This window comes from Pongo pygmaeus, chromosome 6 (genome assembly GCF_028885625.2).
Source record: "Pongo pygmaeus isolate AG05252 chromosome 6, NHGRI_mPonPyg2-v2.0_pri, whole genome shotgun sequence".
NCBI lineage: Eukaryota > Metazoa > Chordata > Mammalia > Primates > Hominidae > Pongo > Pongo pygmaeus.
This window is the reverse complement of record NC_072379.2, coordinates 128,583,862-128,609,665: the sequence shown is the minus strand read 5'-3', so window position 1 is coordinate 128,609,665 and position 25,804 is coordinate 128,583,862. Positions and strand designations below refer to the sequence as shown.

Genomic DNA, 25,804 nt, shown 5'->3' with positions numbered 1-25,804 from the left:
TGCAGTGGTGTGATCATGGCTCACTGCAGCTTTGACTTCCTGGGCTCTAGCAGTCCTCCCACCTCAGGCCCCCAAGTAGCTGGGACTACAGGTGTACACCACCACTCCTGGCTAATTTTGAAAATTTTTTGTAGAGATGGGGTCTTACTATGTTGTTCAGGTTGGTCTTGGACTCCTGGACTTAAGCAATCCTCCCACCTCGGCCTCCCAAAGTGCTGGGATTACAGGCATGAGCTACTGTGCCTGGCCTATGGTCATTATCTCTAACTTGAAAAACACCATCCCCTAGGATATTGCTTCATAACCTCACCTGCCCCTGCCACTTCCCAATGGTTATGGACTTCATCAGGCTCCACATGCAGTGGTCCTCTATCCCTGCTAGTTCCATCCCACAAACTTTTTCTACTTCAGGACTGAACAATATCCAAATTGCTCTCAGAAGAGTCATCTGCTATTCCAATTTTGATTTAAACCATACTCTGAAATATGGGATACATGTTTTCCCCTAAGTAGTATCTGTTTCCAAGTTAGTTTTATGTCAACAAACAGCACCTTGTTCTGCTATCATCTGGTTCTTCCTGATAAGAAACTCTTTCTGATTAAAAAAACTTGGCCTGGCCAGGGTGTGGTGGCTCATGCCTATAATCCCAGCACTTTAGGAGGCTGAAGTGGGAGGATCGCTCGAGCCTGAGAGTTTGAGACCAGCCAGAGCAATATGGAAAGGCCTCTTTCTATTAAAAAAAGAAAAAAGATTAAAAAAAATGTGACCTACTGGCAGATGCCATAAGCTTGTCTGCCCAGAAGTGACAAACACAGGCCGGGCACAGTGGCTCACACCTGTATTCCCAGTACTTTGGGAGGCTGAGGTGGGTGGACCACCTGAGGCCAGAGTTCAAGACCAGTCATGGCCCATCTCTATTAAAAACACAAAAATTATCTGAGCATGGTGTGGCACGTCTGTAATCCCAGCTACTTGGGAGGCTGAGGCACGAGAATCATTGGAACTTCCAGGAAGCAGAAGTTGCAATGAGCTGAGATTGTGCCACTGCACTCCAGCCTGGGTGACAGAGCAAGACTCTGTCTCAAAACAAAAACAAAAACAAAAAGAAACGACAAACTCTGGCAACAGGACAGAATCCTAAAGAATGATGAAAAAGAGAACCTCTAAAAGTCTAGCCAGATATCAAAATTGCTGATTAAGAGGGAAAAATCTGGTTCCAATCCCAAAGTAAATACTATAGCACTGTGGGCAAAAATGTTAGAAGACAAGAGGATTATCAAAGTTACTTGGATCATATCCAATATGAGATTCATTCTTTGGATTCCCAAGGGCAGATGAAATGATTGGCCTTTGCCTAAAACTGCTGGGATACGGCACAACTCAAGGGTCTGATTTGATATAGAAACGCTGCATTCAGAAAGAGATAACTTCCAATTCTTAAGGCCTGAGTTCAGCAAATACTGGCAGTCACAGACTGAGGATGGCCTGCTTTGGGGGAACTACTGGCTTTTAGGATGTGAACCAGAATTTTCCCAGATCACAAATGTAGCCAACAACATGAAATCACACCAAATCATTCACACAACCCAATGCTACTGAAAAGAGGCAGCTTCCAGTAATCAATAGTAGCGGGTGTGGTTCAACTTTATTGTATGGCTGAACGGTTCTACTTGGCCGAGAGCCAGAGGGTCCTTGGACTTACCTATAAATTCATCCATCTGAAAAGGTGATGCTGGGGAGGAGCCAGAATTATAAAGCAGTCTGTTCTCTCCCAGACAGGTCAAGTCGATTAGAATGGATAATAAAGTTTCCTACTGAACCCACATGGCAAGTTATTTTTAGCAGTTCCATAGTGAATAAGAGCAATCACACTTCACATGAATGCCACATAAGCCAGATATCCTACCCTTTGCTCAGGGTGCCTTAGGACTCTGATGAGGAATGGAAAAAGGTAAAAAAATAGAAGTAGGATTCTAGCTAGAGAGAGAGGTTTTCCTTAATTCCAACCATGGTCCATTTCATCCTGAACATGTGTGGCTATAAGATGTCCTTTGTCCTGCAGCATTCTGGTTGAGATCAACTCTTTCTAGATTTAGATAAGTTCATGAAAGCCTCTTTCCCTACAGAAAAAGTAGGCTATAGTTTTAGAATTGAATTTGTTTGGCATCTTTGGAAAATGATTCTCAGAAGCCACGATGGCTCTTTGCATTTCCTATGTTATTCTTCTCTGGGGGGACAGAGGTACTTTGTTTCCTCCTATTCCAAAGGAGGACACAGCACTATGTCTTTCTTCAAAGACTTTTCCAACTAATAGAGCATTCGGTTCTTAGGGACCTACCATAAAACAAAGTGCCAGGTACTTTTCTTTCTGCCACTAATGCCATTAAGGAACCTTCTGCTTACATGATGAAAGTATGTTATTTATCTATCCTCATTCCAGGATTGGTTTTTTTTTTTTTTTGAGACGGAGTCTCATTCTGTCACCCAGGTTGGAGTGCAGTGGCGCAATCTCAGGTCACTGTAACCTCTGCCTCTCGGGTTCAAGCGATTTTCTTGCCTCAGCCTCGCACACCACCATGGACGGGGTTTTGCCATGTTGGCCAGGCTGGTTTTGAACTCCTGACCTCAGGTGATCCACCCACTTTGGCTTCCTAAAGTGCTGGGATTAACAGGCATGAGCCACCATGCCTGGCCCCATTCCAGGACTTTAAAGCAACAATTTCCCCCAAAGCCATGGAGTATTTAATTTGTCCTGCTTAATTATATATTATTTAAAAATATAACAATCACATAGGGTCTCACAGAACAGATCTGGCCCTCCTCTTTGACCCAGACTTCTGAGGCACTTCCTTGGGCAGCTTGTCTTGCCAACTGACTCCTTACCAACGTGGACCCAAAGAACTGGGCTGAAGTTGCATATTTTTGCCACCATTATTTCTATGAATTTTATCCCTTTTGCTTATTCAGGATATTCACCAATGTCTAGGAAGTCAAACAGCTGGGGAAGAAGCTCAGGGTAGGGGCATGTAATTGGCTAAATCCAGAGGTCCTTCATGAGGCTACATATAACAGGAAGCAGAACCACAGTACCAACCAGAGAGGCACCGGCATCACAGCCTGCTGCCTGACCCCAAGCACAGGTGAGACAGTGGCGCCTTTCTTGATGTAGTCAGAACTTTCCATGATGGTCCTGCCCATGAGAGAGTCTCTGCTACAGTAAAGGACATTGATCTACCCTATCCGATGAGAGAGTAAAAGACAAAATGTGGCTCACAGTGAATTTTAAGGTGCCTCTCAGCAAGTCTTGGCACAAGAAGATAATCACTTTTTAAGTAACAATTCAATTAGGTAGCCATTATCATGGCATTTTCCTTCAGGAACCCCCATGTCTCCTACTAGTGAAAGGAATCACAGGCTCCTAGAATATTCCTAGGCATGAAATGTCTACCAATGAAGAAAAAAAAATCGAAGCTTGAACTCTTTCTGAAGGCTTTGTTGCCAGTCATGTCAGGAAGGTTTAAGTGGAAACAGGGAAGAAATTTAATAAAATATTTATGCTCTCTTACCATTAGCATCTTGGACTCCAGTAAGTGCTCCGACGGCTGCTGCGGTTTCCCCAGACAAGACGATCTGTCCCCCACCTTGTAAGGTGGCCTCAGCCAGGGTGGCGACAGCATGGGCGGCAGCTTCGCTGCGGGCACAGGAACAGGAGAGAGGGGGATGTGTAAGATGAATAGAGGAACAGCACTGCAGCCAAGACAAACCATCCTTTCAATGCCTTCCTTGGGTCTTTCTACTGACTCCATGGTTGTGATCCTACCAGCAAATACGTGATAACAGTGCTAATAGATAAAGCCAAGAGTAATTTTGAAATAATATTAATGGCTAGAGAAATCTCAAGTCTTACATAGCTATAAAGCTAATGGTGAGAATTTCTCTGAACCTCGGTAATGAGTGTTTGAGGACAGAAGGCACTCATTATCAGTTTCTTCCTTATCAATATCAGTTGAGTGCTTGCAAGCCATAGTGGAAGCTCTGATCCATATTCACAGTGCAAAAGCCATTTTGGTTGTCAATCACAAAGTTTTCCTTTTCTCTTTTCTCCTTACAGCAACATAAGGCAGACCATCTGAGACTGGCCTTTTATAGCCAAGGATGAACGATAATATGAGGAGTCAGCAGCAACCTGGACTCACTCTTCAATTAATACTAAATATTAATTTGATTTATAGTCATGCTTTTCAAATACAGAGTAATGGCTGATTAATATCCTGAAAAGTCCAACTCTTCCCTTTGACTCACTGTATATCCAGGCAGGGCTAAAACAAAGACTTAAAGTTTAAAATTATCACTACAAGTCCAAACTGTATAAATACAGTTTGCCTCTATAATTACAACAAAATAATAAACCTCCCTACATAGCACAAATGCTCTGTAGAATAGGAAGACATTAACCATTTGTTCATAGCAAGTACTATTTTAACAGTGTGTCCCATTTTTCTTTCTTTTCCTTGCTATATGCTTTTACTATGTGCATAAATACCCATTTTTCTTGATTCTATGATGCTACAAACTCTAAGACATACTATTATTTCATGGGCCAGTAAGGAAGAAAAATTCCTGACAATTGTAAGATTATAATCTGCCATCCAAATTTCAGAGATGTAAAAATGTGAAAAAACAGGCAAATTCATTATCCCTTCTGGTAAAGTATCAGGTGTCAATTTGCAGTTACTGAGGGACTACCGAATTCCAGTAGGCATAGAATAGAGATGGTGGTGCCATTTAGTTTAGCAGAAGTGGACAAATAAGCCAGTTGAGTCAGCTTTGCTGTAACATGGCAGTGGTCTTGTAAGCACAAGCCGTAAGTGGAGGTGGGTAAGGGGACAGGGACTAATTGGAGTAAACATGTTAGGACTGTGGGCAAAGCAACATGTACCAAACTCAATACAGTCTCCTTTACCTAAGACAGTCAGCACACAAGTAAAACAACAGATATAGTAATTCCCCTGCAAAAGACTTCTTGGTCACTGTAAGAATTTTAGGAAGCAGGAAAAGAAACCGAATGGACAGAAAAGTGTCATTAAACAGAAAAATTTCCTCTTCTTACTAATTTGTCTTGCTTTTAAATTTTTATGCCTGTGTTTTAAACAGTTATCTTTTTCTGATAATAAAAGCAATATACTTGCTTTTATAGAAAGTTTGAGCAAACTCTATTAAGTATAAAAGAAAATTTTAAATATCATAATTATTTCCTTCTAATCTTAAATATAACTTTAAAAAGATAAGATAAGGCCAGGCACGGTGGCTCACGCCTGTAATCCTAGCTCTTTGGGAGGCCAAGGCGGGTGGATCACCTGAGGTCGGGAGTTTGAGACCAGCCTGACCAACATGGAGAAACTCCGTCTCTACTAAAAATACAAAATTAGCCAGGTGTGGTGGTGCATGCCTGTAATCCCAGCTACTCAAGAGGCTGAGGCAGGAGAACTGCTTGAACCCGGGAGGTGGAGATTGCGGTGAGCCAATATCATGCCATTGCACTCCAGCCTGGGCAATAAGAGTGAAACTGTCTCAAACAAAAAAATAATAATAATAATAATAATTAGGATTGTACTGTACAGTTTTAAAAATTATTTTGTTGTGGTAAAATGCACATAACATAAAATTTACATTCTTAACACTTAAGTGTGCAGTTCAGGGAGTTAAATACACTCAGAATGCTGTGCAGCCATCACCATCATTCATCTCCACAACTCTCTTCATCTTGTAAAACTGGAACTCTGGACCATTAAACTTCCTATTCTACCATCTCCCTAGGCCCTGGCAACCACCATCTACTTTCTGCCTCAATGATTTTTTCATTTTTGTTTTTATTTTTTAGAGACGGGATCTTGCTATGCTGCCCAGGCTGGTCTTGAATTCCCGGGCTCAAGCAATCCTGCTTTAGCCTCCTGACGCAAATAGCTGGAACTATAGGTGTGTGTGCCTTTGTTGTCATATCTAAGAAATCACAGGCAAATCCAATGTCATTACATTTTGCCCCCATGTTTTCTTCTAAAAGTTTGATAGTTTTAGGTCTTAGATCCATTTTGAGTTATTTTTTGTCTCTGTGATTTGGACTACTCTATCTCACATAAATACAACCACACAGTATTTGTCCTTTTGTGTCTGGCTTATTTCACTTGGCAGAATGTGCTCAAGATTCATCCACGTCATAGCATTTGTCAGAATTTCCTTCCTTTTAAAGGCCGAATAATATTCCATTGTGTGTATACACCACATTTTGTGTATCCATTCATCTGTCGATGATCACTTGGTTGCTCCCATGTTTTAGCTATTGTGAATAATGCTGCTGTGAACATGGGCATACAAATATTTCTCTGAGATCCTGCTTTCAATTCTTTGGGATATGTACCCAGAAGTGGATTTGCTGCAACATATGGTAGTCCCATTTTTAATTTTTTGATGAATTATCATATTGTTTTCCACAGTGGTTATGTCATTTTACATTCCCACCAACAGTGCACAAAGTTTCCGATTTCTCCACATCCTCACCAACACTTGTTATTTTCTGTTTTTTGGATTGTGGCCATCTTAATGGGTGTGAGGTGATATCTCATTGTAGTTTGGATTAGTGATGTTGCACATCTTTTCCTGTGCTTATTGGCCATCTGCATATCTTCTTTGGAGAAATTTGGAGAAATGTCTATTCAAGACCTTTGCCCATTTTTGAATAGAGTTTTTGTTGTTGTTGAGTTTTAGACATTCCCTATATATTCTGGATATCAATCCCTTATCAGATACGATTTGCAAATATTTTCTCCCATTCTGTGGCTTGCCTTTTTCCTCTACTGATAGTCTTTTGATGCACACATTTTAACAATTTTCGTAAAGTCCAATTTGTCTATTTTTCCTTTGCCATATCCAAGAAATTACTGGCAAATCCAATGTCATGAAGTTTTGCCCCATGTTTTCTTCAAAGAGTTTTATAGTTGTAGGTCATGGAACCACTTTGAGTTAATTTTTATACACGGTGTTAGGTAAAGGTCCAACTTCATTCTTTTTATGTACATATCCAGTTTTCCCAGCACCACCACTCACACTTCTGATTTCAAAACTTAACACAAAGCTGTGGTAATCAAAACAGTATGGTACTGGCATAAAGACAAACATATAGACCAGTGGAATAAAATTGAGAGCTTAGAAATAAACCTTCACCTATATAGTCACATGGTTTTTGACAAGGGTGCCAACACCATTCAATAGGGAAAGGACTGTCTTTTCAACAGGAGACCCTTGATCTGGAATTACTACTAAGACTGTTCTTTACATTTTTCATGATAGAATTTAATTTTAAAGTGCTTTTAAGTATTTATTAGAGAGACTTTAATGAATATTTTTTAGTACTTAGGCCCTTAATTTTTAATATTTTGCTAAGAAATTTATGTTAATAAACACTACTACCAACCACTGGGATTTTTTTTTTTTTTTTTTTTTTTTTTTTTTTTGAGCTAGAGTTTCACTCTTGTTGCCCAGGCAGGAGTGCAATGGCACGATCTTGAATCACCGCAACCTCTGCCTCCCAGGTTCAAGTGATTCTCCTGCCTTAGCCTCCCGAGTAGCTGGGATTACAGGTACCCACCACCATGCCCAGCTAATTTTGTATTTTTAGTAGAGACGGGGTTTCTCCATGTTGGCCAGGCTGGTCTCGAACTCCTGACCTCAGGTGATCCACCCGCCTCGGCCTCCCAAAGTGCTGGGATTACAGGCATGAGCCACCGCACCCGGCCTGGAAATTTTATTAATTACCTATCTCGGAGAAAAAAAAAGAAAAAGATACATAAATATATGACCAGCCAATTTTACAGCATCCACCTGTCAATGATTAATGATGCAAATATTTACACTGTGACCTGAGACTTTATGGAAAGTAGAAAAGTATACTCTTTGGAAAAAGCTGTGTGATAGTCTGAAGAAGAAAACTGTAAATGAGAATTGTTTATATGGAATTAGGATCTTTGTTTATAGGTCACCTCAGTGACTGCTTATTTCCTATAATTATTCTTACAATTTACAATAATCTCATCTTTATGACCATCAAAGATGACATCCTGCCACTCCTGTACATCCTGAACACACTCTGGCAGAATGAGTTTCATGGGCAGTGAAGGGAGAGGGCAGCTCCCCAAGCCTTGACAGGAAAGTGTACCTGCAACTGATCACACTCATTTCGACTTAAAGCCCTAAAAACTTGAAGTTATCTTCTTTAACTTCTTTCTAAAATATGGTATGGTAGAAGAAAAGCTGAAAACCAGCAACAACCTAAAACAATCTGGAATGCCAGGGATGAGGGGTCCAATGCAATGGGGGTGACAGGTTGACAGGTCAGTACGATTAATTATTCAATCCCCAGTTAGGGTCTTTACGTGGGGCATGAAGACATCGATGATGCCTATGGTAAGCAGGGCTATCATTTCCAGAGCGATTCTAACCTTTTACACTCAACTTTATGGGAAACGACCAAATTAAACTGCTAGAAAAAGATTTTTTTTTTTTTTTTTCTGAGATGGAGTTTCACTCTTGTGGCCCAGGCTGGAGTGCACTGGTGTGATCTCGGCTCACCATGACCTCCGCCTCCCAGGTTCAAGCAATTCTCCTGCCTCAGCCTCCTGACTAGCTGGGATTACAGGCATGCACCACCACGCCCGGCTAATTTTGTATTTTTAATAGAGACGGGGTTTCTCCATGTTGAGGCTGGTCGCGAACTCCCGACCACAGGTGATTCGCCCGCCTCGGCCTCCCAAAGTGCTGGGATTACAGGCGTGAGCCACTGCACCCAGCCTAGAAAAAGATTATGTTCACTTAAAAAGGTGAATAGCAATTAAAAAGGCCCTGAGCTAGACCACTTCACAATTTTTAGACAAAAGTCACTTCAAAACCAAAGCTATAAATAAGAGGTTTCCATCAACCTTTTATCTGTAAGTGTCTAATCTTTACCTCTAGGAAAGAAAAGCAGTTGTACCATCCCTGACCTCTATTCCAGAGAAGATTTCTAATCTAAGTTTTCCATCCCATTTTATTGGACAAATATCACTCCGTATATAAAAGCCCCATTTTATTTTAATAATATGTCTAATTTTAAGTCAATAATATTTCATCTTAAAGACTAAGAGCAGCTGGGCGTGGTGGCTCACGCCTGTAATCCCAGCACTTTGGGAGGCTGAGGCGGGTGGATCACGAGGTCAGGAGATTGAGACCATCCTGGCTGACACAGTGAAACCCCGCCTCTACTAAAAATATAAAAAATTAGCTGGGCGTGGTGGCGGGCGCCTGTAGTCCCAGCTACTCGGGAGACTGAGGCAGGAGAACGGTGTGAACACAGGAGGCGGGGCTTGCAGTGAGCTGAGATTGCGCCACTGCACTCCAGCCTGGGCGACAGAGCAAGACTCTGTCTCAAAAAAAAAAAAAAAGACTAAGAGCAAATTTTTCTTTCAAAATATGACTTTTTAAAAGCAAAATCTTCACAACAAAAAAAAGACAAATTCTAAAATTCCTTGAGAAGAAGAATTAATCTAAGTATTTCCCCATAGCACTGAGTCACAGCCCTGCACACAGTAGACACACAATAAATACTGTCTCAGTGTTAACAATATACTATCAAGTAAGTTTCCACTACTTTAGAAACGTAGAGTAAGTCTACAAAGCCAAATCATGATCTCTACATGCAAGGACTATACTGGCCATATTCAGGAAATGGGTTTGTAGAAGGACATGTTTAAGAGGAACTACAAGTCCAGGACAGCCTAACGAAAGAACTGAAAATTCAAATTAATCACTGTATCACAAGTAAATGATGATATTACTTCCTTTCCTCCCTGGTTGTTCAGGCTAAATAGCTTATATATAAGCTATTTTATATATACATATATATATATGGTATTATATATATGTATGTATGTATATACACACACATACACACACAAATTTTTTTAAAGCTGTGATGTTCTGCTCATTTGCTCACTTTGATTCCCTTCCCACCTCCTTTCCAAAAGTGATTTATTCTTTATTTTGAAAATGAAAATTAACATAGTTTTTAGGTTTTTAAAGGACAATTTCTCCATACCCACTTTGGGTTGTTAGAAAGCCAGGGTGGGCTAAAAGCTGTGGAGCCCTGGGCCCTTGTGACTTGCAGTATGAAATTCTCTTAACAGCGTGGTTGAGAAACAAGTCTGTCCTGCAACTGTCCTGATCCCATTTTACCCTGTAAAAGATGAAGGAGCCCCTCTGCCTCCTTATCCCCAACCTGCCATTGCACGTAGCTTCCTCTCCCTTCTCACCCTGTGCCCACATCTGCTGTTTACATTGCAGCAGAGGTACAGGTGGTTATTAGAGAACCATGCTTGTTTTATCTGCACCCGAAACAGAGCAAGTTGCAAGAGGGCAGATTATGAAACTGCTTTGTCATCATAGGAACAAAGACCAGATTTCTCTGTGTATTTCTCAATGAGATGACTTCCAACAGAAAATTCTGCGGAGAGGCTCAGAGTGCAGGGACTAAATGATTCTACTGCATCTCGTCCACAAAGAAGCGAACATTAAGGGCTTGTTTCTTACATCCAACCCTCCTGACTAAGACATTAGACCATGGGCTACCTCTGTTGGGTTCAGAAAGCCCTGATGTTCCCCTAATAGTCTGCTATAGTCTAGTCTCTGCTGCCAGGCTTGGTTTCTCCATCCCCAGCAGAAGCTGCAATCCACCAACCCCTAACACTCACTGGGGCATCGAACTACCTGATTGCAAAGAGATTTTAACATCTCTTTATTCCTCCTCTATGCCACAGTGAACACATTCTCCTTCCTTTGGAGTAAACACTGTAGCCACCTCAGCTGCATCTGAGTTTGTTAACAAGCCCTCAGGGGATACCATTACCCGCTTGCCTTTAGAAATAAGCTCTGGTCCTTACAACAAAGGGAGCCCAAATGTGCCTCATATTTTCCACTATGTACAGAGTTCCCAGGACACACACACTTCACTGGAATATCCAAGGTGTTGGCTGCAAGTCTCAATGAAATCAAGTTTTGCTGGTCTTTAGTGAGGGCCTGTTAGACCCCAAGCTACAGTTGGGCGGGGAATGGGGGGTGTTACTGGACTAAAGGAACGGAGGGTCTCACTTGGCCATGCCTTTCAGGAAGTTTATCTGGGTGTTTCTCTCAAAGACAGGGGTAGAATTGAGCCAAGTGTAAGGAACCAAGTAAGACTTTCATGTTACTGAAAAGCAACATGATGAGTATATACGTGAGTGGGGGAAGAAAAGAAATGAAGAGCAACACGAGCAACATGGCTCAATGGGCTGCAAAAAATGTTCTGATCACTAGGGACTAACTAGGTAACTCTGAGAAGATGTGTTGTGTGTGTGTGTGTGTGTTTCAGTTTCCTATCCCTCATCAACCACCAATCTCTGGCCATACTTCTTTTAAAATGAATCACTTAGGCTGGGCATGGTGGCTCAATGCCTGTAATCCCAGCACTTTGGGAGGCTGAGGCAGGTGGATCACCTGAGGTTGGGAGTTCGAGACCAGCCTGACCAACATGGAGAAACCCTGTCTGTACTAAAAATACAAACTTAGCCGTGTGTGGTGGCGCATGCCTGTAATCCCGGCTACTTGGGAGGCTGAGGCAGGATAATCGCTTGCACCCGGCAGGCAGAGGCTGTGGTGAGCCGAGAACATGCCATTGCACTTCAGCCTAGGCAACAAGAGCGAAACTCCGTTTCAAAAAAAAAAAAAAAAAAAAAAGAATCACTTTACCTCCATACTTCAGCTTCCAAGACCTTAACAAGGCGTGCCTGGGGTGCCTCTTCCTAACTGATCTTCTAATCTCCTCTCACTATAATCAATTCAGAATAGACAACTCTTAAAATATAACTTAAATGATAATAACTATAATTCTTGAAGTGCTAACTATGGGTTGGACACTGCAAAGAGAATTTTATCTATATTATCTCATATACATGATTCTGTGTGATGAGTCTTATCCTCATTATAACAATGGGGAAAACAAGGCTCAGAGGTTATGTTTCTCAGGATCAAATGGTGGAGCCAGGATTCAAACCTGAATCTATGTGACGTTGGAACCCTGCTCTCAGCCACCATACTATACAGCCTCATACAGTGAACTGTACATAAATCCATCACAGCTCTCTAGTATCTATCATAATCAATCTAAACTTTCACTGATTTTATATTTAGGGGAGGTGATCACCCTCCTCTGAATTTCTACAACGTTCATAGTCTTTACCATACAATTCAATAGTGAGTTACACTCTAAGTAATACTGTTTGCTGAGTGTTTTACTTAAATCAGTCTCCCCAATAAGAGTATGATTTGAGGGCAGAGTATATGCTAGAACACTCTATTCTCTATTTACAGCCTTACCCAGTAGAGCTGGCATGCTGCAAGAGTTCAGCCCTTACTGCATACAAGACACTGACCTAAGGATTTCACATGGAGTAACTCAGTTCTCATAACACCCCTAGAAGAATGTACTGTTATCACTCCCATTTTACAGAATAGGAGAGCCTGGCTACTGAGAGTTCAAATGAACTGCTCGATGCCAAACAGCTTGTAAGTGACAGAGCTGGGCTTCAAACCCAAGTAGTCTGGCATCAAGGCTCATACTCTTGACCATTAATTTAAATGCCTGAGTCCATTAAAAATAAAATTGCATCAGGAATGAAGAAGTGGGAGAATGATATGAAGCTGATCCTTCCTGTCAACAACCAGTAGAAGGAACCAGGCAGGGAACAATACAATCGAGTTTCAGAAACCACCTCTTGGAGCATCCCATTTGGCAGCACCCTTCCTAACATACCTGAAGAAAAAAGTTCATTATTTTCCCCAATAATCCAAAACTTATTTATCTTGAGCTCACTGATAAGCAAGGGCAACACATTTTTCTCAAAGGCAAGTAAAATCAGCCACTTGCTGCTTAAACGTGGATTAATACCCCCAACAAAATGCAGTTTCTTTTGTAGGGCAAAAGGACAATAATCCGAAGCCTCTTAATTTGTTCTGTATCCCTTGAAAACATGAAGCACTCAAGCCTTACTGCTTCTGCTTACTGGACACAGAATAGGATAAACGGGAAGGCTTAACCAGCTTGGGCTGGAAGTCAGAAAGGTTGCACTGGTTGTTGGGGCTGGGTGGTGGCAGGAGTGAAGAATGATGCGGAGATGATCTTTCCATCAACAGCCAGTAGAAGGAACTAAGCAGGAAACAATACATTGAGTTTTGGAAACTACCTTTTACTGGAGGATTCCATTTCACATCACCTTTCCTAAGCACACCTGAAGGAAAGAAGTTTAATTTTTCTTGGTAAGGGCTGACCTATTATAGGCCAAACTATAATATTGTATGGGCCAAGAGTGTTAAGTTCCAACTGCCAACTGTGGCAAACAGATACATTTCTCTTTAAGGGGCCTCCACCCATATCTGCAGGGACAGATTTGTGATCCTCATTTATTCCCACACTCTTGCCACCACCTGTTAAGCGCCATAGTGACTGTAGCTCCCTGCTGCATCTCCTGAGAAGCTGCCACTGCGGCCTCTGCCAACGATGCCACTGCCTGGGTGGCCTCTGACGCTTGCGTCGTCTGGATGGTCATCTCACCTCCCTGTAACGTGGCCCAATTTTGTTCCACCTGAGGCAGAAAGGACACGATAGTAAAAAAAAAAGCCACAAAAGTATAATTTTACAAGTAATTTTTCTAATAATTGCTACTTTTTGGCTAAATACACATACTCTTTAAAATGACCTGCAATGTACAGAACAGAGCTTTAAGCATGCTACCTTTTGCATAAAAAAGGGGGTATTAGAATATATACCTGAATTTGCTTGCATTTGCATGAAGAAATTCTGGAAGGACACACAAAAGCCACTGAAATTGTATGTGTGGGGTTAAGAAGTTGGAAACACGTTGGATGGGAGACAGAAAGCAAGACCTTCCACTGTACCTTTTTTTTTTTTTGAGAGGGAGTCTCCCTCTGTTGCCCAAGCTGGAGTGCAATGGCACGATCTTGGCTCACTGCAACCTCCACCTCCCAGGTTGAGCAATTCTCCTGCCTCAGGCTCCCAAGTAGTTGGGACTACAGGTGTGTACCACCACCCCTGGCTAATTTTTGTATTTTTAGTAGAGATGGGGTTTCACCATGTTGGCCAGGCTGGTCTCAAACTCCTGACCTTAGGTGATCCACCTGCCTCAGTCTCCCAAAGTGCTGGGATTACAGGCATGAGTCACCACGCCCGGCCCACTCTACACTTTTAAATGCGTTTCTCAATTTACTTCCTGATGTATACATACTTCAAAACAACATGTTGTGCCAGATAAATATATACAATTTTTTGTCAATTTAAATAAATACATAATAAAGTTTAAAAATATATAGGCTGGCTTGTTAGAAATGGGCCATGAAAGGAAAAAAAAATTCAAACTATACCAAAATTTCAAACTGTATCAAAGAGAATATGATACCAGTACTCTAGACACTTTGTCCAAAGAGTCTACTACTGTGCCTATTTTCTTTCTCTTTTATTATTTTTTTATCATTATACAATATTTCCATGTAACGTACCTATTTTCTGGTGTACCTTTGTAGAGCTATTCCTGCTATATGGAAGTATATTTATACAGACACACACACACATTCACCCCATTTCCCCTTTCTACTCCCTCCTCTAAAATAAAAATGGCAGCATATTCTACATATCTTTTGTATCTTGCTTTTTTCACAAACAGTACATCTCTGAAATGATTCAATTTTGGAACATATAAAACTACTTTACTCATTCATGATTCTTAAGAATGGCTGCATACGATTGCATTTTTTTTTTTTTTTTTTTTTTTTTTGTTGGAGACGGAGTTTTGCTCTTGTTGCCCAGGCTGGAGTGCAGTGGCGCGATGTCGGCTCACCGCAACCTCCGCCTCCCGGGTTCAAGCGATTCTCCCGCCTCAACCTCCCAAGTAGCTGGGATTACAGGCACCCCAACACCACACCCAGCTAATTTTGTATTTTTAGTAGAAACGGGGTTTCTCCATGTTGGTTAGGCTGGTCTTGAACTCTCGACTTCAGGTAATCCACCTGCCTCTGCCTCCCAAAGTGCTGGGAAGCATTGCATTATATAGAAACATCATGATTTATTTAACAAGTCATCTTTTAATGCACATTTAAGTGGTTTACAGTCTTTTGCTATTAACAAACAGTGCTGTGATGAATATCCTTATATACTATTATACTTTGTATATTACATGTGAGTCTATTTATAGGGTAAATGCCTAGAGGTAGAATTATAGATCAAACTTATTTGGCATGTTTATTTTTGATAGAAACTGCTAAACTCAGAAACTAATTTTTTAAAGTGTAGCAAAAGCTGCTTTCTTTTTAGTAGGGGAGAAGTTATGAAGACTCTCCCACTGCCCACAGCAAAAAACCCAAAAATAAAAATCATACTCTCTGGTGACAGGATACATGAGAATCCAGGTTTGCTAGGCCTACAGAGTCTCTCAGCCTTGGCATGCTAACATTTTGGCCAAGGTATCCTTGGTTGTGGGGCTGTCCTGTGCATTGCAGGATGGTTAGCAGCATCCCAGCTTGTACCCACTAGATGCCAATAGCACCCTCCTCAGTCAGGACAGTAAAAAATGTCTCCAGGTATTGCCAAATGTCCCCTCTGGTCCGGGGTACAGAACTACTGATTTTAGTACAATTCTCTGTGTTTAGAGACTTAGTTCTGAATACCTGTATCTAGTTACTTCAGTCCATTTTGCTGAATAAATACTGGTTGATTAACTACCCACCCTCAAAACTGAAAAGCAGCAGGGGCAGTAAAAGCAATTTCTATTTGGAAGTACAGCAGGTGATCCATCAGCTCAGGTGTATATGTCTTTGGACTCCTGGGTCTCAGGACCTTAGCAGTGCTTACTGAAGCTCTTGCTATTCCTGCTTCACATTGCTGGGGCCTAGTGAGTAGTTATCTTGTGCCTGCTTGTTACTGTGTCCCAAAGAAAGTGCTCCAAGCTCTAGGAGGTAGATATTTTAAATGCTTCCTGCTTTAGTTCTATTACCATATTTAGATTATGATAATGCTTTTCAGAATGTTTGCCAAAAGCCTCCCAGAGAAAGAGACATTCCTTTGAGCTACCTTCGTGTTTGTCCTGAGTTCTCATGGGCAGTGTATTGTGCCAGCAAGCCTTCAGGGCCCATCACTCCTGAGGCAGAGATATCCTAGAGCTGCAAAGTTGCCCCTCAGGAACTTCAAAGCTCTTGCTTTCCAAGGTTGGTTGCTTTGATCTCATTGCTCCAATGAACATCACTGCCAACACTGCCACCATAAGAGGCAAGCTGCACTATCAATTCTTAGGTGGCTGATGAGTCCGTTCAAAACATCCACTGAAGCCGGGCAGCGCTGTTGCCTACTGCTAGGGAATGGTCTTCCTGTTTCTGATCTGCCCCTCTATTTCAGTCTGGCCCATGTTGCTGGTCTCACTTGAGCTTGGCCCAGTGAGGCTCTCTCAAGTCCTCAAACTCAAAAGGCAGCAAGTCAATATAGACACATTTAGTTACAACTATATTTGTAGTGAAAATAGCATTAGAATGCTGCCATATACAGTATAATTTAAGAAAGTTAAATTATATGGCATGGAATGACAGTAAACAGTGAAGAGAAAATAGGAGGAGAAACAGAGAAGAGATTTCTAATCAGAAACACGGCAGATGATCAAGAAATCAGCTCAAGTGCCAGCATCTCTTCGGAATTTCCTATTCCTGAGTTCTCAGTGCTTTCTTAAACTGTGTTTACTTGAGCTCTTGTTGCACTCCCTTCCCCAAAGAAAGGGCCACAAGCCCTGGGAGAGGAAGATATTCAGAAGATATCTCATTAGCTACTATGCATTTCTGAGAGAGGCCCACTACCACAAGGCCCTTCAAACTGTGGCTGTCCCACGCTTTCACAAGTCAAGGCACTGAATGTGTTGCTCCCTTTGACAGGATAGAACTCCCATCCCTCTCCTTTGTTTGGCTAGTTACCACTCTAGTCTAAGCTCAGGGGCTACCTCTGGGAAGTGTTTCCTGAGACAATTCCACTCCCCTGAAGTCCAGATGAGGGCCTCTCCTCTGCTGTTCCATAGCACCCTGGGCTTGCTGCTAGTAGACCCTTATCTCACTGCAATTGTTCTTTGCTTTTCTCTACCGCCTACCTATGTGCTCCTTAAGGGAAAGGGGAGTCTTTATTATCTTTTATCTATAGTCTCTACAGTGCCTGGCACAGGGCTCAAAAAGTGTTTACTGAAGGGATGGATGGAAAAATACTATTGATATTTTCCTACTTGTTATTCAGCCTGCCCATATTTAAGGTAAACTGACATTCATAAAAATGCACCTAAAATGAGTTATGCAATTCAAAACTGTTACATATATTGATGGTTCAGTTTAAAATTCACATCTCTAATGTTTTTGTACTTTGGCTTTCTCTTCTTCTAACAGAATTATATGTACTATATATAATCCTAGCACTTTGGGAGGCCAAGGCAGGCGGATCATGAGGTCAAGAGATCGAGACCATCCTGGCCAACATGGTGAAACCCCGTTTCTACTGAAAATACAAAAATTAGCTGGGCATGGTGGTGCATGCCTGGTGCTACTCGGGAGGCTGAGGCAGAAGAATCGCTTGAACCTGGGAGGCGGAGGTTGAAGTGAGCTGAGATCGTGCCACTATACTCCAGCCTGGGCCACAGAGTGAGAGTCCGTCTCAAAAAAAAAAAAAAAAAAAAAAAAGAAACGCAACTCCATTAATGTTATAAATATTATGTGTCAAAAACAAATTTTTTTATAGAAGGAAACAAAGTTACTTTCTTTAAATAGTACCAAGAAACATTCAGTAGAGAGATATGGTTGATAACTTTGTCTAAGCCAAAAACTAACACATCTCCTAACTGTACCCCTCATTGTCTTCCACCTCTTTCAGACTTTAAAGAGTGTCATCTCGTTCTAGTGTTCTGGGACTGACAAATTCTTTGCTTTGTTAATCCATATCCTTTAATGATGTTTATATACTTAGAAAGTAAGTGTCCTGTCAACCTTCACCTTTCCTCACCCAATAACCAAGTTTTTCAGTGTCCCAAACTTTCCCGGGCTCCTTAGGTGGAAAGGAGGCACATATGCTTTGCAGCATCCCTTACAGCAAGGCTAGAGTTCATTCACGTGGACATCTCTCTTCCCTACTAGACTGGAGTCCCATGACAGCAAGGATCCTGTGCGAATCAACTCCACACAGCTGCAGCTACACAGGGGTTTGGCACATGCAGGCTGGCCGAGGAGCCTGCAGTGCACTCTCCCTCCATCTCCCAGCCATGCGGCCTTTGCCAGTTCTCCCCCTCTCCTGAGGGGCACAAATGAAAGTGACTTTGTGGTGTTCTAAAGGGAAATGCTCCATGGCTCTCAACAAGGGTGAGATAATACTCTTAGCTTTATTCTGATACTGCTCTTTGACATCTGTTGGCTATTTTTCAAACTTCAGCACACCACATCAGTATCTTCAAGGGAAACACTCATGGTGACGTAACAAACCCCTTCCTTCACTGTTGAATCTTCACCAATGGCTCAGAGCCTAGGCAATGTTTTTCTCAATGCATTATCCAGCTTCAACACTGCTATGGGACTTTGGGCAAATCATCTAAGCTCTGTTATGTCTTGGTTTTCTCATCTCTAAAGTGAACATGATAACAGAACTTTATACTGCATAGGGTTGAGTGTTTAGCCCACCAAGTGATCAATAAAGGTTGGCTGTCTTTAGGTTAATGTCCCATAATTATCCCAATTTTGGTAAGGAAGAATTCTCCTAAGAAATCTTTTCAAAGGCATATTTAAAATGTAATAAATCATGTTACTGACTTGCAAACATATTTATCCCTTCAAAGAAGGCTTCCCTTAGTCAGTTCCAGTTTTAATGTGTCATTTTTTTTAATAAAGACCAAAGATGAAATTCTTTGGGATTCACAGCATAAAAATGGTAAAGGGATAATCCCTCTGTATTGTGTATAATACCAAATGCTATACATTCAAATGTAAAATTCTAAGTTCCTGACAGTTGGGTTTGAGTCATACTAATCCATGAATCTTAACTGTTACAATTAATACACATAGCATAAGACACTTTCTAAAACTTTCATGGTCTCATGTTCAAAAGGTTTAAATGAAAGAGTGCTACAGCCATGCAGGCTACTCCATCTTCTGGACCCTCGCTTTTCCCTCATTATACATTCAAGTATTTAAGAAGACGCAGATGGAATCTCTTTCTTACCTCTCCATCAGCCACGGCAGAATAATTCACTTGGGCAACGGTGACCGTGGTTGGCAATTCTGAAGCATCAGCCAATGTGGCTACTGTTGCCCCTGTACCAACCTAAAGAAAAATATGGAGAGTGGTTAAGTGTCAGTGGATGGATCTTTCCACTTCTTTACTCAGAAGCTAAGACTCATTTAATCCCAAATTCAACACAGATAACAACTAATATGCCTTATGATGTGAAATCTAAAATCATAGCTCACTAAAATCATAGTTCAGAGACTATGACGAGTTTCAGAATTTTACTTCAACCAAATAAGTCAATATGAGAAGAGCTATCACATCGCCACATCCATGCCCAGTGTCGGTTAACCAACTTTTTATTCTCACTTCAATCTAAACTTTAGAGGTTCCCAATCAACAAATTGTGTTTTACCTCAGAAGAGGTCATTCAGAGGGAATATTTCCCTATCACTGACAGTGAAACTGTAAAACAGAAGTCATTTTAAGGCCAGGCATGGTGGCTCACATCTGTAATCCCAGCATTTTAGGAGGCCGAGGCAGGAGGATCACTTGAGCTCGGGAGTTTGAGACCAGCCTGGGCAACACAGCAAGACCTCATCTCTACTTAAAAAAAAAAAAAAAAAAAAATTCAGCCAGGCCTGGTGGCATACACCTGTAGTCCCAGCTACTCGGGAGGCTGAGGTGGGAGAATCACTTGAGCCCAGGAGGTTGAGGCTGCAGTGAGCTGTGATGACAGAGGGAGATCTTGTCTCAAAAAAAAAGAGCCCTTTAAAAGTGCTTTGTTTTGGAAATGTCCAGGAAGCTACGCATAGCCCTGTATTTAGCAAATGCAAAGAATTTAAACTATTCTTCAGAAATCAATTTCAGGTAGCAAGATCTTGGGGAGCTATATAAAGTTCATACAAGAGTTCGCACAAAGGAAACTTTCCCTAGTCTGAGGTGAGGTGCCCACTGATCCATCTCAGAAGCCACAGTCTGGTAGCCCTCAGGTTTACTCACCTGGATAAGTGAGACAGTGCCATCAGGATTACTAAAGGTCTGGACTACAGTCTGTGATGGTACAAGATGAGCTATACTATGTGTGGCTGTGGCCTGTGTTTGCGTTTGCTGATCTTCAAAGGCATACAAAAGGTCTTCCCGCCCATGCTGTTTATAACAGTTTTTAACTATGGTCCGTAGTGCCTGGGTCCATGAAACCTGTCACCAAATGACCGGAAAAGCACATTAAGCCACAAAAAACTTTGGTTATTTAGTCCCAATATGCAATAAGCAGCTACTTCTTTATCAAATCAAACCAAACCAAACCTCTTATAAACTCTCCTAGGATTACCTCCCACAGACTGGTTCTGGTAGAAAGAAGCTGAGTACAAAGTATCAAAGAGGGCTTCTCATTGGTTTCTTCTTGATCAAAGTCTAGTTTACACCCTATTCCAACCTGAGGCCAAACTCTTAAACTTCTTGCAAAGAAAGATTATTCTGATCAAGAATGGCATATTAAGATTCTCAGTAAACTTCCAAGCTAAATGAAAAATAAATACGTGGCCAGGCATGGTGGCTCGCGCCTGTAATCCCAGCACTTTGGGAGGCTGAGGAGGGCGGATGGCCTGAGGTCGGGAGTTCGAGACCAGCCTGACCAACATGGAGAAACCCCGTCTCTACTGAAAATACAAAATTAGCCAGGCATGGTGGCACATGCCTGTAATCCCAACTACTCGGGAGGTTGAGACAGGAGAATTGCTTGAACCCGGGAGGCAGAGGTTGCAGCGAGCCGAGATCACGCCATTGCACTCCAGCCTGGGCAACAAGAGTGAGACTCTGTCTCAAAAAAAAAAAAAAAAAAAAAAGAAAAGAAAAATAAATACACAAAAAAAGTAAGGAATGGTATGTAGTTTAGTCTTTCTTGTAAAAGTTTTGTTATTAGCAGGCTCAGCTGGCAGACTTCATATCCCTCTAAATCCATATTTACATTTTTCAACAATGATTTTTAGTAACCAGAAATAAAAGCATTTCTAAGTGTTCAAAGTGATTAATACTTTTACTTCAAGTTTCTTTGACTTTCCCAAGCACTTCATAAAATTAAAACTGCTCCAAAAGGCAACCCTGAAGACACATTTTAAATTCATGAACTCACCCCAGTCTTCTCTTTATAGTATAGTGATGGAGCGACAAATGGAAAAGGCTATAAATCAAAGAACATCAGTCTTTGGAGGGACAGGCTTAACTATTACCCAAAGACTTTCTAGCACAAGATGTAGAAATGACAAAAATTGAGGTGGTTAATTTAGGATGGAAAAGCAACCAGGCAACTCAGTCAGAGGAACTCTCACCCTCTGCTTTTGCTCTTCTGTGCGGACATCACTCCGGACATTTGCCCAGGGGATATCTTCAGGCCACCAGATGGGCTTGCAGCTTTCTTTCCCCCAGCCTGGTTTTCCCCGACCTGTAGAGTACTTGAGCATCTCTGGGATAAATGCCCGAAGCTGGGCCTGGAAGAGAACAGTGTGGTCATCAATACTCATGAAAGACATCTGGGGTATGTTTATGATTCCTTAAATTCTAACCTTATAAAACAGAGAGGTTTCCAGGAAGGTCCCAGAGAATTCTAAGATGTGACTGATGAAAACTCACTGTTTTCCATAGGTTCCTATATCTCCATGGGTGGTTGAGAATTATAAATATGTTGGTAAAGTGCACCTTAGGCTGCATTTTGTAGACTTGTTCCTCTAAGAGTAAGAATATCTACCCCTAAGTTTAATTTCTGCTTCCCAAGATATTACTGGTACTATAGCTTATTTCCCTTCTACAGTTTTCATGCATGTAAGGTGCCAAACTCGGGGTGTTTTCAACACTGTTCTGGAAGTAGGAATCCATGCAATTAGATAAGAGAGAAATAAGAGGTGAGCTGATAAAATCATTATTATTTATAGATGAAGTCACCTTATATCTAGAGAATTCCAAAGAGATCAAATGAAAAACTACTACAAACAATAATGAGAATTCAATAAGGTGGCTGATTATAAAATATACGAAAACAAACAGACCTTCAACTTAATAAAAAGGGAAAATAACCCTAAAACTCTTCTAGAAATTTTCCAGTAAGCTAGGCCACTGTCCATGAGTCTGACATATAGACATAGTAAAGCATGTGCGAATTTAAATGCATTATGGACTTCATTCAGATTTATTTTACAAATCAAATCCAGATCAAACAGGTTTTAAACCACAAAGACAACTGCCATTCTTATTTCCTGGCATAGTAACCACACTCTGTGTGTGCTGGGGGAGGGTCTACTTTGTGAATATTCTTAATCGCTGATAATGATTTCTGGCAAGAAAAGCAGTTTATCAAGTTATGATCTATTCCTCCTTCCCAGACCTACTGTTTTCCTTTTAACCTGGTGGTCTATAGCACTCCAGATATAAGTAGCATCCTGCAACTAAGGATGCACCCATATTGCCCCTGCAGCTGAAAACCAAAAAGAGGCCACTTTTAGCAATGAATCAGACTCAGGGGCGTGGATTTGTAGTTACAAAGTAAAACAAGAAAAAAACAGAAATGAGAATACTTAAGTATTAATGAGAGAATGAGTACAGCAACACTTTAATATTAAAGATTTCTATAAATATCAGGTGTTCTTATCATTCTTATAATAAATATTAGATATTATTTTATGAGAAGATGATACAAATTGTTACATAATAGGGAACCATGAACCCAATCAGTAATGTTTACCTAATAAAGTTCTGGTTGACGGTAGTCATGCTGTTAATTCCTATGCCAAGCCTGCCACTTCACCTCTCTAAGTCCCCAATGCCCTGACAGTCTCCTGCCTACAGGATATGATATAATACACTCCATATATATTTGGCTCTGGCATCAAGCAGCAGGCTGATAGAAGCGTATCCATTTAAAAACCCATCAGCTGGCTCATGCGGTCATTACTTCAGTTATTTTAGGAAAGTACATCTCAAAGTCATTTTTCCCTTTATTCTAATTTCTTGGGAGTGTGTCTTTTTCTAGGCTCAAATACACAGAGCAGGAAAGGGCTTAATCTTCACACACAATATTTTATACTTCTTCATGTTAAAAAAATGGCTTTCTCAGAGGTATAGATTAAATAAACTGATATAGACTTTCATAAACTCCCTTTTCTTTGAATACCATTAACAGTTTCCAAAAAGGAGAATTCTTTATATTCATACCTAGGAGAGTCTGGAGAAAATGAAATGAGAAGGCTAAATAATTCTAAATTAACAAAATCCTAAAGTGGGTTGGGTGCAGTGGCTCATGTCTGTAATCCCTGCACCTTGGGAGGCTCAGGCAGGCAGATTGCTTGAGACCAGGAGTTTGAGACCAGCTTGGGCAACACAGTGGGACTCTGTCTCTACCAAAAATACAAAACTCAGTCGGCTACAGAGGCACGTGCCTGTAGTCCCAGCTACTAGAGAGGCTGAGGCAGGAGGATTGCTTGAGCTCAGGAGGTCAAGGCTGCAGTGAGCCATGATGGTGCCACTTCACTCCAGCCTGGGTGACAGAGTGAGACCTTGTCTCAAAACAAAACAAAAATCCTAAAGCGGGTGACAGAGCAAGACCCTGTCTTAAACCAAACAAACAAAACAGAAATCCTAAAGTGATCAGAAAGCACTCACTGTGGAGAATACTAGACTGACAGAGTCTGCTCAGATCCACCTGGAACCCTCTATATTCCCTAATTCTGGTGATTGCTTCACTTCTGACGCCTCACCCTATTTGCACCAATAGTTCCTTATGCTCCTCAGTTCTGGGTCACGTTGGCACCTGGAAGTGGATACCTTTCATCCTCAAGTCTTCCTTCGGCTCTCCCACCAGGCCTTCCAACTGAGTTCCAATAACTTAATGTTACTTGAAAGGTGGGCTCAGCATCAGCCTCTTCATTTAAACTCCTACCCTACCCTCTCTCCAATCTACTTGTCTTCTCAACTTTTTTATCTTAGCAAGTAGAAAACCACCCTTTCCCCAGCCACTCAAACTAAAAATGTTAAAGTTATCCTTACTTTTCTCCTTCAACACTTACCTAGTCACACACTGCAAGTCCAGTTCTTTTGTTTTCTTTGAAATGTCTCTGGTGTCTATCCCTTCTTCTCCGGCCCCACCTTTATTCTAACTTTTTGGCCCAAAGCTAGTGTATCCTTCTAGTTGGCTTTCTTGGGAAACTCCAAGTTCTCCCTTCATTCCCTCTTCCCACATATCCTTGCTGGAGAGGTTTTCCTAAATGTTACCTACATAGCTCCAAAGCTCAAAACACCTCCAAATGTCTTTTAACTATGGCAACTAAACTAGATCCTTCTGCCCAGCTTTTCAGACCCACCACAATCTAGCCTCACATTACAGTCAGTTCCCATTAATTCCCACCACTCAGCCTTTGTCCTCCATCAGACAAATCTCTGCACTGTCTTAAGAGCTGCTAAGCCCATTCCCGCTTCTTTGCCTTTGTTCTGTCCCCTTGCTGGACTACTTTCCATGCTACTATTCTAATGCCACCACTCATTCTTTAGTGCCCAGAAAGTCCTACATTCTTTGTGGAACATATACTAACTATTCGTTCATTCTCTCTCTCTCTCTCTCTCTCGCTCGCTCTCGGATCTTGCTCTGTGGCCCAGGCTGGAGTGCAGTGGCATGATCACAGTTCAATGCAGCCTCAACCTCCAGGGCTCAAGGGATCCTCCTGTTTCAGCCTTCAGTAGTTGGGACTAAAGGCGCATGCCACCATGCCCAGCTATTTTTTTTTCTTTACTTTTCTTTCTTTTTTTTTTGTAGAGAAGGGGTCTCCCTACATTGCCCAGGCCAATCTCAAACTCCTGGACTGAAGCAATCCTCCTGCCTCGACCTCCCAAAGTGCTGGGATTTCAGGTGTGAGTCATTGCACTCAGCCTCACTTCTCTTAAGTTAGCTCTTTCTACCAAAAAGAACACAAGGGCCGGGCTTGGTGGCTCACGCCTGTAATCCCAGCACTCTGGGAGGTCAAGGAGAGCAGACTGCCTGAGGTCAGGAATTTGAGACCCACCTGGCCAACATGGTGAAACACCATCTTTACTAAAAATACAAAAATTAGCCAGGCATGGTGGCACATACCTGTAATGCCAGCTACTCAGGAGGCTGAGGCAGGAGAATCGCTTAATGCCGGGAGGCGGAGGTTGCAGTGAGCTGCGATCGCTCAACTACCCTCCAGCCTGGGCAACAGAGCAAGACTCCATCTCAAAAACAAAAAACAAAAAACAAACCAACAAACAAAAAAAAACACAAGACTCAGAGTTGGCTCTGAATCTTAATGTTCTCATCTGCAAAATAGTAATAATAGCAAATATACAAGGTCAATTAAGAGGCTGAGATAGCAGGTATATTAATTAATAGAAGTTTTATTATTATTACCTCAGTCATCAAGCCATCTTTTTTCAGCAAC

At 41.5% G+C, this 25,804-nt stretch overlaps 1 protein-coding gene across 7 annotated transcripts in view; it reads right to left on the bottom strand.

Annotated features, from left to right (window-relative positions):
- Positions 1-25,804, bottom strand: part of NRF1 (nuclear respiratory factor 1) — a 141,192-nt gene that overhangs the window by 26,143 nt on the left and 89,245 nt on the right. For all 7 annotated transcript variants that reach the window (XM_054497254.2, XM_054497253.2, XM_063668456.1 and 4 more), the window contains exons 6-10: positions 21,692-21,850; positions 20,364-20,561; positions 19,356-19,457; positions 13,544-13,701; positions 3,568-3,692 (exon numbers count right to left, since the gene is read on the bottom strand). In XM_054497254.2, coding sequence (XP_054353229.1) covers positions 3,568-3,692; positions 13,544-13,701; positions 19,356-19,457; positions 20,364-20,561; positions 21,692-21,850 — 742 coding nt within the window. The remainder of the gene's footprint in view (positions 1-3,567; positions 3,693-13,543; positions 13,702-19,355; positions 19,458-20,363; positions 20,562-21,691; positions 21,851-25,804) is intronic.